This window comes from Bubalus kerabau, chromosome 4 (genome assembly GCF_029407905.1).
Source record: "Bubalus kerabau isolate K-KA32 ecotype Philippines breed swamp buffalo chromosome 4, PCC_UOA_SB_1v2, whole genome shotgun sequence".
Classification (NCBI taxonomy): Eukaryota; Metazoa; Chordata; class Mammalia; order Artiodactyla; family Bovidae; genus Bubalus; species Bubalus kerabau.
The window spans coordinates 53,370,386-53,387,360 of NC_073627.1; the positions used below are offsets into that span (position 1 = coordinate 53,370,386).

General features: G+C 34.8%; 1 protein-coding gene across 2 annotated transcripts in view; it reads right to left on the bottom strand.

The window, feature by feature from the left end:
- MED13 (mediator complex subunit 13) overlaps window positions 1-16,975 on the bottom strand; it is a 97,762-nt gene that overhangs the window by 34,481 nt on the left and 46,306 nt on the right. For both annotated transcript variants that reach the window (XM_055577431.1, XM_055577432.1), the window contains exons 10-16: window positions 8,630-8,843; window positions 7,292-7,373; window positions 5,483-5,604; window positions 3,148-3,238; window positions 2,799-3,013; window positions 2,385-2,581; window positions 733-1,649 (exon numbers count right to left, since the gene is read on the bottom strand). In XM_055577431.1, the coding sequence (XP_055433406.1) occupies window positions 733-1,649; window positions 2,385-2,581; window positions 2,799-3,013; window positions 3,148-3,238; window positions 5,483-5,604; window positions 7,292-7,373; window positions 8,630-8,843 (1,838 nt within the window). The remainder of the gene's footprint in view (window positions 1-732; window positions 1,650-2,384; window positions 2,582-2,798; window positions 3,014-3,147; window positions 3,239-5,482; window positions 5,605-7,291; window positions 7,374-8,629; window positions 8,844-16,975) is intronic.

Here is a 16,975-nt window from a genome sequence, read left to right on the forward strand (position 1 = left end):
TTCCAGCTGCTACCAGTCCCCCATCACCCAACTCATTCCAGCAACAGTGCCTCTTTCCTGTGTCTCAAACATTAAGCACATTACTCATGGTCTTTGCACTGTCTGAAAACACTTCTCTCGTTTAGCCACACAGCTTACACTCCCCCACTCTATGTAGGTCTTTGCTCAAATACTGTCCCTCAGTAATAACTTCTCTAAACATACCTCTAAAGTAACATTTCTGTCCTGTCTTTTTCCACTTCTTTCCCTGCTTTTCCTTCAAAGCAGTTGTCACTATCTGATACCATGTAATTACTTTCATTTAAATTTGTTATTTTGAGTCTTATAGGCTCAGAAAGGGCAGGAAATACGTTTGCTTTAATATTGTAGTTTATAAAAGAACAGTCCCTGGCATATACTAGTTGCTCAATAAATATTTAATGAGTGAAAGAATCCTGAACAAAGCAGACAACCAACAATTTTCTGCTAATTAACATGTGCAAAGTACCTTTTATACTCCTACACAAGTACATAATTACAGATTTATAATAACCATACTTTTGTTGCTGAAATTAAACTAAACTACTCGGAAGTCCTTCCTTTAAAAGTGTCATTCTTGAAGGAGCTTTAAGTGCAAATTTAAGTGTCTCTATCAGCTAAATGGGAAACTGTCTTTATCACCTTTTCTTAAGAAAGAAAAGTCATACAACTAAAACAAAATAGAGAGAAAAATTACTTCATTAGCATACTTACCATTTCTTTTGGACCAGGGGTGTAAGCATGAACTTTTCACAAGTGCTTCATCAACTTTGCCTCCTGACATGTTATCCATGAACTGACGCCCATGTTCTAATGCAAGGTAGCAGTCATTGCAACAGTCCCGCTCTTCAACACGTACCCAATTGTTAGTTACACCAATTTTGGGAAAGGGATCTTGGTCTGCAGCTCCGAAAGGTGAAAATAAATTAGTGCACTGATCTTGAAGCAATAGTATCAATTCATCAGGCAATTTTTCGGATTCCTTTAGTCCTCCATTAACATGTTCAGCAGAAGTGGCCCTGAGAGCTTCAAAACGTTTTTCTGCTTCTTTGCCACATTCTGTGTTGCGTCCTATGATATCTAGTTCATCTTCTAGAAATAATCCTGAATTGTTGCCAAACTTCCTGTTCATGACAGCACTGAAGCCACAAGTACACCTATACTGTGCTTCCTGTGTTGGATCTGGAATGTAAACTCCAACATCGGCACCCTTGATATTCATGTTGCAAACACAGATACAGCAACTATCAAAGTTACAGTCTTTAAACAAATTCATAACTGATTCTGAAAGAATGAGGTTTACATAAAGACTGTGTGCTTCAGGGATGGAAGGAACAGTTGCAGGTTCAACAGAATTAAGGGGTCTGCAGGTGGATGGGGTGGAGGCTGGTGAATATAAGTCTGAATTTTCATATTTGACTGAACCTTGAGCGCTAGCTGGTCCACCAGCTCCACGAGGAGTCCTTGGAGTCCTTGGGGTCCTTGGAGTTGGAAACCTAGGGGTAGACGGAGAAGGAAGAATTCCTGCTCCACTGTTACTAGGAGGTGCACTGCTAGGAGGCATCCCAAAGGAAGTATGAGTCTGAGGTGTATAAGCAGGGCCATATTCTTGATCCATAGTACTTCCATCACTAGCGTCATCAGGGGAAAAGAAAATAAAAAAACATACATAAAGGAACATATCAGTAATGTGAAATACAATTAAAAATGTCCCAAATATGTCTCAGTAACACTGAAAATTATGAAAACACAATTGGTTCAAAAATTGTTAAGTACAATTAAAATATATGTTTGGTTAATATAGCCACTCCAGGTGATTGTTGTGTGGTGAAATCCAACTAATTAGTTCTATTATAAATACAATTTGTATACATTGTTCCACATCTATATATCCATGATTACCATCTCTACAGTTCTTGTACCAGAAATACTAATACTTCATCGATTCTAAGATGCCATTAATGGTTTAAAAAAAAAAAAACACCTGATTTTAGAGATCTTTATGGGTAGAAAAGGACAGTGGCAATTTTAAGATGTTACCAATTATAAGACACCCCAATTTCAGAGATACTTAAATATAAAAAGTGTGTGAAATATGGCAAATATACAAATAAGTGTGATTAGAATTTTAGACCAAAACAAAAGATGCTTCCAAATACTAAATTTTCTCATCTTTTGTGTTCCAATACTTTACTTTAACAGTACCAAACACCATTATAAGCTATTAATCAGAAAATAATTTAAAAAAATTTTCAAAAACCAGTATCTTTTTCCAGATGCCAATATACTAGGTGTTAATTATTAAAAAAAATGAAAGCTACACAAGTATTCATATACTATACCAATAATATAAATTTAAATCATACCCCTCTTTGATGAATGGCGTTGTAGGCCCTGAAGAAAGCAATTCTAACTTTCCAACAGTCCAGCTCTGACGGTAAATACACTCTTCTGGCAATTTGATAGGAGGCAGACACTGGCTTGGTAGAGTTTTTAGAGGTGCAAACATGGAACATCCCACTAGAACCTGACAATTTTCAGGCTTATACACATAAGAAAAATCCTATAATATAAATAACATCATTTTCAGCATCTTGTCTTTCAAGGGGGAAAAAACAAAACAAAGTAACTCTAACCTTTTTTTCCTTTTTCAAACAGAATAATAAAATGTAAATATAATTCTACTCTTTCATTATGAAAGGATTTTTGAATATAGCAGTAAACCAATTCTATATAAAATATAGAAGTGAATTATTTTCCTAGAAAAATAAAATACTTACTTTAATTTCAGAAGGTTTTGGGCTACAGAATCCTTCATCAACCTCAATTTTGAACTGTGCTCCAATACTAGAACTATTTCCTTCTAGAACAGTTCCTCCAGGTGTTGTATCCATACTACCATATTCTTTATTATTCATATTCATTGGGGAAAATCCCATAATATGTTGTTCCAATGATGGTGGTGTAGGATACATTTTATGAAGATCTGCAGTGCCTATATTTAATAAAACACACATTTTAACATAAGACTAAAAAGAAGTTATTTTGTGTATAAAACTAAGGGATGGGAAACATTATTGAGATTAAAAGTTTGCAGATTTATCTGGAATACAGATTTGGTAAGCTTACTTATGCAAGATAATGGGTCCAGATTTCCTGTCTTTGATTCCTTGCAGCTGGATTTATCATCTGATCCATTCGCCGATTTTTTAGATCCAGGCTATTAAAAAAACACACACACACACATACATACATATTTCTCTGAAATTTAAATCCAGTGTGATCAAGATAGTAATCATTTGTATGTAACTTGAAAGTAGAGCCCATTTGTGTCACAGCCAAATATCTACTAGATGCAATTTAAAGACATAAAAAAACTTAAGGTATCAATAATCCAGATTAGTTTCTCTAATGATTATAATAATACTCCAAATTAACAGAGAGGAAAAAGTTCCTTCATGAAAACAACCATTACTTTCAAAATACATTAAAACCTATTAAAATAACAAAAAAATAGTAAGAAAACTTACAGAATTTGGGAACTGCCTCTTAGTAAAAGATACTTATAAAGCATCTGTCTCTTTAAATAAAAGACATTAAAGATTCCTATATAATCAATAACCTTTCCAAATTCCTTTTACATTTTTATCTTTCCTAATAATCTTCTTGCCCCTACAAATATGCTACAAAAGATTAAACTCCAGAAAGCAAAACTCCAGAAAGATCTTGTACGACAAAGCAATAGTATCCCTAACTAAAGACAAATTTTAATACACTGAACAAAACAAGTCTTAAAACCTCCAATCTGTCATCAGTGTTGTTAGAGCTGACAATTTGGTTCCTAAAACAAAGTGGCTAACAGGATACAAGGAACCAAACTGTCAGCTCTAACAACACTGACACATGAACAGCAGCAGGGAGAAAGTACAAAAGTATGAGTATTCAGGGACTGTCGTTTAGTCTCTAAGTCATGTCCGACTCTTTGCGACTGCACGGACTGCAGCCTGCCAGGTTCTCTATTCATAGGGTTTCCCACGCAAGAATACTGGAGGGGGCTGTCATTTCCTTCTCTAGGGGATCTTCCCGACCCAGGGATCAAACCCATGTCTCCTGAATTGGCAGGCAGATTCTTTACTGCTGAGCCACCAGGGAAGCCCTGTTTTCAGGCATATATTTACCTAAAATACACTATATTGTGGGATGTGGAGTAGAAGTTTATGTATAGTGATACCTGCATTATATCACTTAATTGAAGAGACCAAATGTACAATAGAAGTTTCCAAGCTACCTTTATACAGATGAAAAAGGAATTCCCTTTTATAATGCAATGCTCAATTATTAATTTCCCAGAGATTTCACATTCTGAGTGATAGTCGCTCAGTCATGTCTGACTCTTGGCGACCCCATGGACTGTAGCCTGCCAGGCTTTGTCCATGGAATTCTCCAGGCAAGAATACTGGAGTGGGTTGCCATTTCACATTCTAGGGACTCTCATTTTAAGCTTAATTTCTTGTATCTTCACCTTTCTCTGCAAATGGGTGTTAAAGATTAAATATTACTTTTTCTTCCTCTTTCACTACTATAGTATATAGATGTCTTATAATAATGACTGTGGTACCAAACAGAGAAGGCAGTGGCACCCACTCCAGTGCTCTTGCCTGGAAAATCCCATGGACGGAGGAGCCTGGTGGGCTGCAGTCCATGGGGTCGCTAGAGTCGGACATGACTGAGCGACTTCACTTTCACTTTTCACTTTCATGCATTGGGGAAGGAAATGGCAACCCACTCCAGTGTTCTTGCCTGGAGAATCCCAGGGACGGGGGAGCCTGGTGGGCTGCCGTCTCTGGGGTCGCACAGAGTCGGACACAACTGAAGTGACTTAGCAGCAGCAGCAGCAGTAGTACCAAACAAATTCCTGAATAAACTGACAAGGCATATAACTTCACTGTTAATTATTTATTCTCTGATTGAGTCAATTCTTGGGTCATTTCTAAAATTACAGGATCAAAGATTAGGTAACTAATTCTGCTTTCTAAGGACTGCAGAAAAGGAACATATGGCCGAGATAAAATTAAGCTTAATTATACATGTCCTTCAAACATAAAAAATAAAGGAAAAAAAAAACCCTTAAAGTTTATAGGTGACATTATATATGGATGCTTAGGGAACTCTCTGGTGATCCAGTGGTTAGGACTCTGCACTTTCACTACCAAGGGCCTGGGTTCAATCCCTGGTTGAGGAACCAAGATCCCGCAAGCACCACAGTGGAGCAAAAAAAAAAACCACCACCACCTCAAACATGAGGTTAAAAAAAGGATACCAATTACAGAAATTTTATTTCAAAACATTTCCTATCGTTCAGGGCTAAAACATAATATTCAAGTCACATATCACTTCCAAAGAAAAACTTTTATAAAATCAAGGAAAATAAATTATAATTGTAACCATTAATAAGGATACTTACTGTCAGTTCATCTTCATCAGAATTAAAAAGATTATCAAGGTCAGTATAAGAGACAGCCAGGTCTGAGTCATAAATCAAACTGGTTGATGGAGGTCGGGCATGACCAGCAGGGCGGGGAGCATCTATATATGGCAATTAGAAAAACAAAATAAAAAATTCTACTACTGACCAAGTAAGTATTATTATATTTATTTAAGCTAGACATGTACATTTACATTTATAAGGGTATTATGCAATAAGAAATTCTGATTTGTTTAAAATCCATAGATTTTTTTCCATAGAAATAAAAATTGTAAATATATGGTGATACCTTTCCAAGGAAGCTCACCATATATAGGAAGCTCAGGTTATATAATCCATAACATAGCTAAGTAACCTACATTAATAATGCATCAAATAAAACTGTAAGGACAATAGAATTAAACAGACATTTTTAGTTTCCCTATCTTTCTGAAACATAAAGGAAGCACAGAATAATTAAGCTCTCTAGTTATGTCAGAGAGACTACTTTAATTTGAATTCCAATTCCAGCACTAACAGTATGACAAGAATTAAACGTGAGAGAATGCATTAATGGATAAATCACTTTTGCCCAGTGCAGGAACTTAAGTACTCACTTAAGTACCTCTTAGTTAAGTTTCATCTGAGTTCTAAAATTTTATTTTCCTTTTTGCTTTTCTCCCCAGTTTTAGTGAAAAATATGACTACTTTAGAAAAAATAAACATACAAAGGATAGTTATATTCCACCTGCATTCCCACACAAGGAAAAAAAAGCAGTTGGTGTATAAACCTTCCAAAGCATCCTTAGGATGGTTAACAACTTGAAACAACCCTCTCTTTCAGGAAGATTAAGGTCACTTTCCAAGTGCCTTTGCAAATCCATCCTAAAGATTCACTAAAGCAGTAGTTCTGAAATTTTAGTGTGTAAAAGTCATCTGGAATACTTATTAGACACCAAGATTCCCACGTTTCACTTCAAAAGATGTCCAGCGTCAGATGGTCCACATTTTGAAAAAGCCACACTACAGGCACAATTACACAGTCCCTTTATCCTAAGGCAGGTAAACAGACTAAAAAACCTCAATAGTTAACTCACCAAGATACTTAGAACCACTGACCATTAAATTTATTTCATGAAAGACCATCATCTCTTCCTTATTTAGATGGACGTTTTTTCTTATTTCGTTTTTGGCTACAGAGTCTGATGGATCCTCCCTTATTTATTCCAAATGCTAAAACAAAACTGTCCTTCATAGACACATACCAAAGAACAATTTCTTTTGCCTCCATCAAAAGTTAAACAGATCATGTAAAAGAAACAATACAACCCGTCTCTCTTTTCTACTTACAAGGAGGACACAACAGACACTTTCAGAGTGGAGTCTTCAGTGTACCTCCAGTGCTGAGAACAGTGCCTGAAAACTATGTCAATATTAAGGACCCCAGCAATAACTGTTCTAACTTGGGGGCAGGGGGAGAAAAGGACAACCAAATTACAGTAAAGTCTAATGCATAAACTGAGTTTTCATAACTGAGAGGGATCTTAGGTAATGATCTTATCCTATCTCCTTCTTTTACAGATAAGGGAGTTATTTTTATTTGTTAAACACAGGAAAGAAGCTCCACAATTCAAAACAGAATTTCTATCACCTGAGCCTCCTTCTCCTTAAAATCCATCATTTAAAGATTAGTCCCTTTCTATGAGACATGAATTATGCAAAAAGGAATACTAAAAGTCCAAGAATATCAGATTACTTAAAGTAACAATCCTGGAATGCAGTATTTTGACAGGAAAATAAAAGTTTTACCTTGCTTGATAGAGGGACTAAATAATGACATAGCATCTTCTTCATGTGATAACACTGTAACACTAGACGGCCCATCTTCTACCTGCATACAATATTACATATTAGATTGAAATACATATTTTACCAATAATAAAATATATCAATTATTGAGTAGCTATGTATTGATCCAAACAGTCCATCCTAAAGGAAATCAGTTCTGAATACTCACAGGAAGGACTGATGCTGAAGCTGAATACTTTGGCCACCTGATGCAAAGATCTGACTCATTTAAAAAGACCCTGATGCCAGGAAAGATTGAAGTGGGAGGAGAAGGGGACAACAGAGGATGAGATGGTTGAATGGCATCACCAACTCGATGAACATGAGTTTGAGTAAGCTCCGGGAGTTGGTGATGGACAGGGAGGCCTGGCATGCTGCAGTCCATGGGGTCACAAAGAGTCAGACACAACTGAGCGACTAAACTGATGTACTGATCATTCTGCTGGGTGTTCTACAGACATTATCAATAACTCTCACAACTAACCTACAGGATAAGTAAGTATGTTCACTTTACAGACGAAATATACTTCTATAGATAATACAGGAAATACAACTGATATGTAGTGGAGCTGGGATTTCAAACTAAATCTGTCAAATTTCAAAGTCCATGTTCTTTCTACAAAATCTATTACCTTCCCAGCTACTTGTTTTCATATTTACAAAAGAACAAAATGTCAAGTACCTGGCACACAAAAAGGCTAAGCAAAACTTTGTGAAATGAATTCTTTGAATTAAACATATGACTGGGTCCTTTTTGTAATTTTCTAGCCTTCAATTTCCAATTCTGTGTTTAAGGCAAAACTCTTCTCTAGCAGAGTTATCTTGTACTTAACAGATCCTCAAATATTTGATTTAAAAAAATTTTAAAAACACTTTATTAACATAAGCTTACTTGTTGGGTCACATATTCAAAATATCAATCACTGTATTTTATAAACACAGTGATGTGTATTTTACTGCATTTTTGAAAACTGTTAATTCACTTACAGCATAGTTTAACTCAATCAAAGCAGTTCATCTACCTAAGTGTTCTGATTTCAATATAACAGAAATTAATGTCCTTTTTCTCTAATCTCAAAGCTTTTATAATAAAGATCTATTCATTATCATCAGAGACCAGTAATAAATTCAAATCCATATAAGCCCTTAAATTTTGTACAATGTGCCTGATTAATCTATTTTTAAGAAATGTTTTTCTAAGTTAATGATGAATCCATCTTTTTTTAAAATGAGAATTGTGGTACCATATGCAGAGCTACAAAACGTTAGTGACACTTTGGTGTACTTTCTCTTACTCACCTTGTGTTTTTTTCCAGCTTCTCTTTCATTATTTTGTCTATCTTTCTTATCAGGAAAAAGGAATTCCTCATCTCCTTCAACGAATGCATATGGATCAATTTTAGGTTCTTGTTCTGAATCAGATGCTATTGCTGAAAGATACTGATTTTTAATTTGATATTGCTGCACTAATTCATCAGAAACTTTTAAAGGTTTCTTACATTGCACCATTAACCTGCATCAAAAAATAAAATTAGAAAAATTAATTATATTCTCCATAAAAGCATAAAAATTTCTAAAGTGACTATCACAAAATTTTCAGATTTTCTTAAAAAAAAAAAAGAATTATTTAGAGATGATCTAACTTGCAATCCTCCATTTTACAAATGAAGAAACTGAGGCGTAGAAAGCTTATGTGATTTACTGAAGTCTCAAATTCAGCAACAAAGAAATAGAGCTAAAATCCTGGTCTCAGTCTTTCACCCAAATGTGTTGTCTTTTGGTAATCCACTCCATTCCCAAATACTCAAGTGCATTACCCTGTACAAATTCAGTCACTTGAAAGGGATTCATATCTAAACTGCTTCAGCACAGGAACTCTCAAAATTTGCACTAAACAGTGAGACTACTGAACTTTTATACAATTTATACCTTTATATAATACCTTTATAATAATTTGTATCTACTTCTATACAGTTTATACCTTTACACCTTTATACAATGAAAGTGATTATCCTTTTCCTACTGCCATGAGTGGATATACTTTAAGTTTAAAAAGTTTAAGAGGCTGATTTGTATTTCATGAAAATAACAATTTGTCAACTGTAAATAATTCTAGCAAAACTTTTATAATGTCAAGTGGAGTTTCAGCACAAGTTATCTCAGAGGTTTTTACTAATCACATTGGAAAATAAGTTATTAGTCTTCTGGTTCCACTTCATGAATGATCAAGTACCTCTATACTCTCCTAAAATATCCAATAAAATGACAAAGAACAACAGAACAGGCAAGAAGACAACACTGAATTTAGAAAGATGAACTACTAGAAACAGAGACCAGAAAAAAGTGAAATCTAAGGCTTATTAGCAAAAGAAGTCACAACAAACTGATTGCATCACAAAACCCTGGAAATGATCATCAGGACTTTTACATGTCTGAAGACCAAGGTGCTTGGTGAGTGTGAATAGAAAAATGATTCATTTTCGGTTTGTATGACACTTTTAGACTCCTAAATTCATTTTCTCTATGGCTTGCAAAGCTGAGATTCCCACACTACCGTAACAATGGCAGCCCGGCTTCTAGTCAGATAATGCTTAAAATCCTGCAATGACTATTTTACCCTGAGTAAAAAACAAAGTCCTTATAATATCCTATCAAAGCTTTCCATGATCTGTCTCCCCTTTTCCCTTCATCTTCTACTATTCTATTCCTCCCTCTCTCACTGTTCTTTCAAGGGCTTCCTTGATATTCCTCAACAGGTGAGACACACTCTGGACTGTTCTTTTTATCTGGAACTTTCTTCCTCCAATTATCTATCTGCATGGTCAACTCCCTCACTTCCTTCAAGTCATGTCACCTATTTATGAGACTTTATTTAAAGTAAATCCACTATCTCAACATTGATCCCCCTTATCTGGCTTTACTTTTCCCTCCATAGCATTTATCTCTTAACATACTATGTCATTTGTTTATGCTCATGGTTGTCTGTCACTCCACTGGACTATAAGCCTCTAAATGTCAGGGATTTTGTCTGTTTACTGAACTGTCCCAAATGCCTAGAGTAGTGCCTGGGACATAGTAAGTGCTCAATAAATACTTGCTAAATTAATACATGAAATCTAAAAGCCACAGAGGATTGAGATACTGTGTTTGCATTAATAATTCTAAGGTACAGTATGTTGTACTTTGAAGTAAATCATATTTATTTGTCAGAAAATGATACTACTGCTGCTCCTTGTCTGTTCTGGATATTAAGACAAAAAAATCATAAGAGAAATAAGGTTTGGAATCAATGAGGTATTTGCTAGTTTATAAACTATCTGAATGACAGAGCTATCATAGCTAGCTAATCTATTCACCAATGTCCAGCCCTAGAAGCACTCTATACCCTATAAACTAAGGTTTGAAATAGAGGTAATCAAAAGAATAACTGACATTTTCTCACAATGCTATCAAATATGATATATGTCACTATAATCTCAATGTGCCTCAGATTTATCCTCAAACTGAAATCTCAAATATACAAAACCTTTTTCCATAGGAACATAGTGCTAACCCAACTGTCAATGGGGTATGTTTTACAGTTTATCTATTAGAATGGTTCTGTTCTATAAATAAGCATTTATTTCTTAAGAGAAGTTTTCTATCTCACCATATTAGATGCCAAATGTTTCCTGAAATGTCTATTAGATACCAACATAAATCATTAAAATAGTATTTCTATCTACTTTGACATGCATTTTCTTATTTAATACTTAAAGTCATGAAACAGGAACCAGAGGGTGTGCTCTCTGACTTGGATGTGAAAATTATGTTGGAAGAAATGGTCAGATAGTGGCAGGGTTAGGGCAGGGAAGATTTTAAATATGCAAATACACATAACTATTCATAGGGGGAAAGTATAAGAACCTACCCCTCATCCCCAGTCACTAACCTGAATGACTACTCTGTGTTGAGGTGAATAAAACAACTATTTTCATATTAAGTTGTCCTCTGGCAGAAGCATAAAAACTGCCACACTGTTCACATAAGTAGTTGTTAAGCTAGTGGGCAGTAACATTAAAAAGAAAAATCCTACTGCACAGGGCTATTTTAGGAATAAAAATGAGTAAACCAAATGCAATACCTAAAGACAACTTTTTGTTATTTTATTGAAGGGTTCTCACAGCAAAGAACTGAAATGAAGTCAATGATATCAAGAGTATCAAAGTCACAATAAATGAAAAATGTAAATTATTTACATTATACATCCTTCTGTATTTAAAACTGATAAAAGAAATAAAAACTGTGATTTTTTTTAAAGATAAGCCAGATTAAAAACTCAGGTTAGCATTTCATCACTATCCAATTATAAAGTACACAGACACTTTTGTGAACAGGAACAACACACCTCTCCTTTTCTAAAAGGAACTTTCACATAAAGCCAAATTGTTAACTACAGAGATAATTTCAGTCAGATATAAAAGTAAATACAGACAAACTGGAAAAGAATGATTAGGTACAACCATGAACAGGAACCTTTGTAATGCCCAAAGCAAACCAAAATTACTTTTATTAATTAACTGTATCTCCTTCTTTTCACTATGACAAAGCAGCACACTACCCTAAAAAGTATTTGTAGAGAATTTAACATGGCTTACAGCTTATGCTTTTATATCTTTATTCAAAAGAAATTCTTTCAGACAAGATGTAACAATATTTTAGAACTAGCAATTATAAAAAGAGGTAAGCTATAATATAAGAATTGCTAATGAAGAAATGAATTTAATAAATCTCAAAAAAATTAATAGTACCTTTTCTAATACCATCTCCAATATTCAGAACCAATCCTTAAACTGAGTCAAGCTAGCTGTCAAAAGTTTAGCTGTATTGCATTAAAGTATGATATCAAATAAGAAAGAAAAACAATCTTGAAAAAAAACTTAAAAGATTTAGAATACAGTAAATCAAAGCAAGTTTACTTCATCATAGACATCTTTCTATGAAACAAAGTAATTAAAATCTATCTTTTAGAGATCAAATAATGCATTATAATAACTATATACATACAATAAAAATCTGATATATCACTGATACAACATAAAAGCTAATTCTACTAATGGACATTATGGTTAAGATATCCTGATGTATCCTTAATACTGACCAAGACATCATGATAAGAACTATGCTCAAGTACAGTTCTTTGTTCAGGGTTTAGAAAGATTCCTTGTGAATCAGAATAGCAGATTATTTTAAGCTGTCACAAATTCTACTAAAACTAAACTCTTGAAAAAATATGTCAAAAAGCAACTGTAATGTTTCTTGGCAGAAATTTTGCTTTTTAAAAATATTTACAAGGTCTTAAGCCACTATTCTAAAATAGATGTTATCATTAACAAAGAAACTATAATTAGACACAAAAAGAAAATAAAGATATTTGTCAAAGATGTATATATCTTGTGTGGGAGATACGCTAAGCTCCACCCAACCTCTCTCTCCTCCAATTAAATTCTAACACATCAGAAAAGGAATTTTGCTTTAAAGTGGCTACTAAAAAATGCCACGCTGGATGAAGCACAAGCTGGAATCAAGTTTGCCAGGAGAAAAATCAGTAACCTCAGATATGCAGATGATACCACCCTTAGGGCAGAAAGTGAGGAGGATCTAAAGAGCCTGTTGATGAAGGTGAAAGGGAGTGAAAAAAGGTGGCTTAAAAGTCAACATTCAAAAAACTAAGATCATGGCATCCCGTCCCATCACTTCATGGTAAATAGACAGGAAAACAATGGAAACAGTGACAGACTTTATTTTCCTGGGCGCCAAAATCACTGCAGATGGTGACTGCAGCCATGAAATTAAAAGATGCTTGCTTGGTGGAAGAAAAGCTACGAATAACCTAGGTAGCGTATTAAAAAGCAGAGACGTTTCTTTGCCAACAAAGGTCCATCTAGTCAAAGCTATGGTTTTTCCAGTAGTCATGTATGGATGTGAGAGTTGGATCGTAAAGAAAGCTGAGCGTCTAAGAATTGATGCTTCTGAACTGTGGTGTTGGAGAAGATTCTTGAGTCCTGTGGACTACAAGGAGATCCAACCAGTCAATCCTAAAGGTAATCAGTCCTGAATATTCATTGGAAGGACTGATGCTGAAGCTGAAACTCCAGTACTTTGGCCACCTGATGTGAAGAGCTGACTCACTGGAAAAGACCCTGATGCTGGGAAAGATTGAAGGCAGGAAGGGAAGGGGATGACAGAAGATGAGATGGTTGGATGGCATCACTGACTCGATGGACTTGAGTTTGAGCAAGCTCTGGGAGTTGGTGATGGACAGGGAGGCCTGGCGTGCTGCAGTTAGTGGGCTCACAAAGACTTGGACACAACTGAGCGACTGAACTGAACCGAGCTACTAAAAAATTTGGCATCAACTCCTGCACATGAAGCCTAAGAATAAAGGAAATGCTTAGAAATGATGAAGTAATTAATTACTCTTCACAAGTGGCCATCACCAACTAAAACTGATTAGCAAAATAAAGAGTATGTCTTTCTTTTATCTACTTATTATTAATACCTATTACAACCTTTAATACTAATCAGTGGAAAACTTCATTTATTTATGCCAAATGTAAACTGAATTGCCACTTAAACAAAAATAAAGGTCTAAATTTCTCCTTCATTATTTCCTAAAAAAGCATACATTTGTAAAAGTCAACTAGTACAAAGAAACTTTTTATTTCTACTGATGCACTCTTGCCACTCTTTGTATTATAGATCTATTCTAATTGGCCATAAGGTTCTTTAGTCTACTCCACATCTATAAAATCCATCCATCCCTACTACATCCTTCTAATTTCCTAGGAAGGTCCCTGTATCACCTTATAAATAATAATTTGCTACTCTATTATACAGTTCCACCCTACTCTTGAGATTTCATTTCTCATCATGACATACCAAATCATTGAGCAGCACCCTATAATCTTTCCATACTAAGCTACTTAAAGCTTCTGATCTCTATAAATGGAATTATTTTCCACTCTGACTCTGTGTTCCTACTATATTGCATATATATCTGTATCAGAGAATTTAATATTATTTTCTATTAGATTACAATTTCATTTAGGGCCAGGACCAAATTTATCTTATACTCCAACATCTTATGGCATCTTGTATGTTACAGAAACTTCAGTTTTATTCAAATTGATAATGCATCTTTGAGGAATATGAATTTTAAAAAGATAATCTTCCTACAAAAGGAGAAAGAATAATGTAGGAGTTGCAACAACCTTTTAATTAATTAACCTCATTAAAATTAAGTGTTATACATTTTAAGACTTTCAAAACTCAAAGTATGGAAAAAGATGATAGAAATTTACAGTGACTGGGTAATAGGAATTCACAAAATTTTTTAATATAAAACAAACTAGGCTTTTGAATGGATTACTATATGGCCAGAAAGGTGTTTGACATATTACATCTTTGAAAATATAGAATACTTCTACAAAGAATTTAAGAAGATTGTTTAAATGCCATTAAGGAAGTTTAACAGTAATTTAGGGTATTTATAATTCTTTTTAGAGAATTTATTTTTAATCATAAGGGACATCATCTGACTCTGTCATCTGGCTTTGCCATTTACTGTAAGGAGATGACCAGTCCTCATGATTTCCCATCTCAAGTGATATTAAGAGCAGGCACTTGAATTAATAAGTTATTTCAACAAGATCTCTTTAACTGTGAGAAAAAATAACTTTTGTTTCAGCACAATACAAACACAGAAGACCATGCCAGGTATTTTATTGTGGTTTGGAGAGACAGAGTATGGGAGAGCTCTCACGTGAAACTAACCATTAAACATGGTTAGCATATCTAATATAATAAGTTATTCTAGATTTCTATTTCTGTTAAAAGTTATTCGTGACATTAAAGGATCTCAACATGACTAACATTTCAGGCTGGAGAATAATTTCTTGTTGTACTGGATAAAATCCTATACATTGTAAGATATTTAGCAGCATCCCTGGCCTCTACCTATCAGATGGCAGTAGCACATTCCCGGTCGTGACAAACAATGCATCTCTAGACACTGCCAAATGTTACCTGGGAGGGGTGTGTGTGGTGTCTGTGTATCAGACGCCAGTTGACACTGCCAAATGTCACCTCTGTGTGTGTGTGTGTGTGTGGGGTGTCTGGGTATCAGATGTCAGTAGACATTGCCAAATGTCACCTGTGTGTGTGTGTGTGTGTATGTGTGTGTGTGTGTGTGTGGGTGTATCAGATGTCAGTAGGACACTTTCGGTCATGACCAACAATCTATCTCTAGACATTGCCAAATCTCACCTGGGAGGGGGGTGTGTGTGTGTGTAACAGATGTCTGTCAGCAGCATACTCCCAGTCGTGACAAACAACCTGTGTATGTGTTTATGCTGGAAGAACACAGTAGTACACAAGACAAAATCCTTACCCTCATAGAGTTTACATTCTAATGGAGGAAGAGACCATTAACAAATATGTAATTTCAGGTAATTATATATATATATACACACACACACACACACATATACATATACATATACACGGAAAACAGGAAGAAAGCAGTTCACAGGATAGGCAGTCACTTAGGGATTAAAGAGAAGCCACAGTTTAGTTACAGTGGTCAAGGAAATACTTCCTGAGAAGGTAAATTTCGAGTTCGACTGAACAAAAAGGAGTGAGCTGTCCCCTCTCCCCCACTGCCCCATAATGCAATTCTAAAGGCCTTGAGGAATGACCTTAGCTTTCTGACAGAACAGCAAGAAAGCCGATGTGGTTAAGTCAGGAAGCAAATAGGAGAGTAGTAAACACAAGTGAAGAACCAGGTATGCAGGAGATTGTGTAGAAACCTTACAAATGAGGAAAAGACTATGGATTTTATTCTAATTTAAAGGGGAACTACTTGTTTCCAACATATCATTTGTTTTCAAGAGAACTGTTGACTAATTTAGTAACTAAGTTAGTCGTCTTCCATGATCATAAGGATATCCTAAAGTCCCTCAATTTTAAATTAATTTTAATTTTTTAAAAAGTCATACTAGTATGCTTTTACAATTCAAAGTGCTAGACAAAGCACACATTTATATCTATTAAAATAATAATCAAGGAACTTTAAAAGAAAATACATCTCTGTAGGGAAAATGAGAGGCTATAAATGGATCGGGCATTTTACTTTATCTCAGGGAAGCTCAAAAATCAATGAAACACGAGCAAAATGAAAAAAAAAGAAAAAAAAATCAATGAAACACTGTAGAGAAAGTTCATAGCTTAGAATATGCAAGAGGGGGCTAAAGGCAAACTACATTAACAACAGGAGAGCCAAACTGCCTAAAAACCAGAGAAAACTTCTACTTTTATCTCTAGAAAGAAATCAAAAAGCTGAAAATGGAGAAACAGAAAGTGTTCCTTTTAAAAAATAAACATTTTTTAAATTGAAGCATAGTTAATTTACAATGTTCTATTACTTTCAGGTGTACAGTGATTCTGTTTTGTGTGTGTGTGCGTGTGTGTGTGTGTGTGTGTATACATTATTTTTCAGATTCTTTTCTATTACAGGTTATTACAAGACATTGTAATATAGTTCTCTGTGCTGTACAGCAGGTCTTTGTTGTTAATCTATTTTATATATACTAGTATGGATATGTT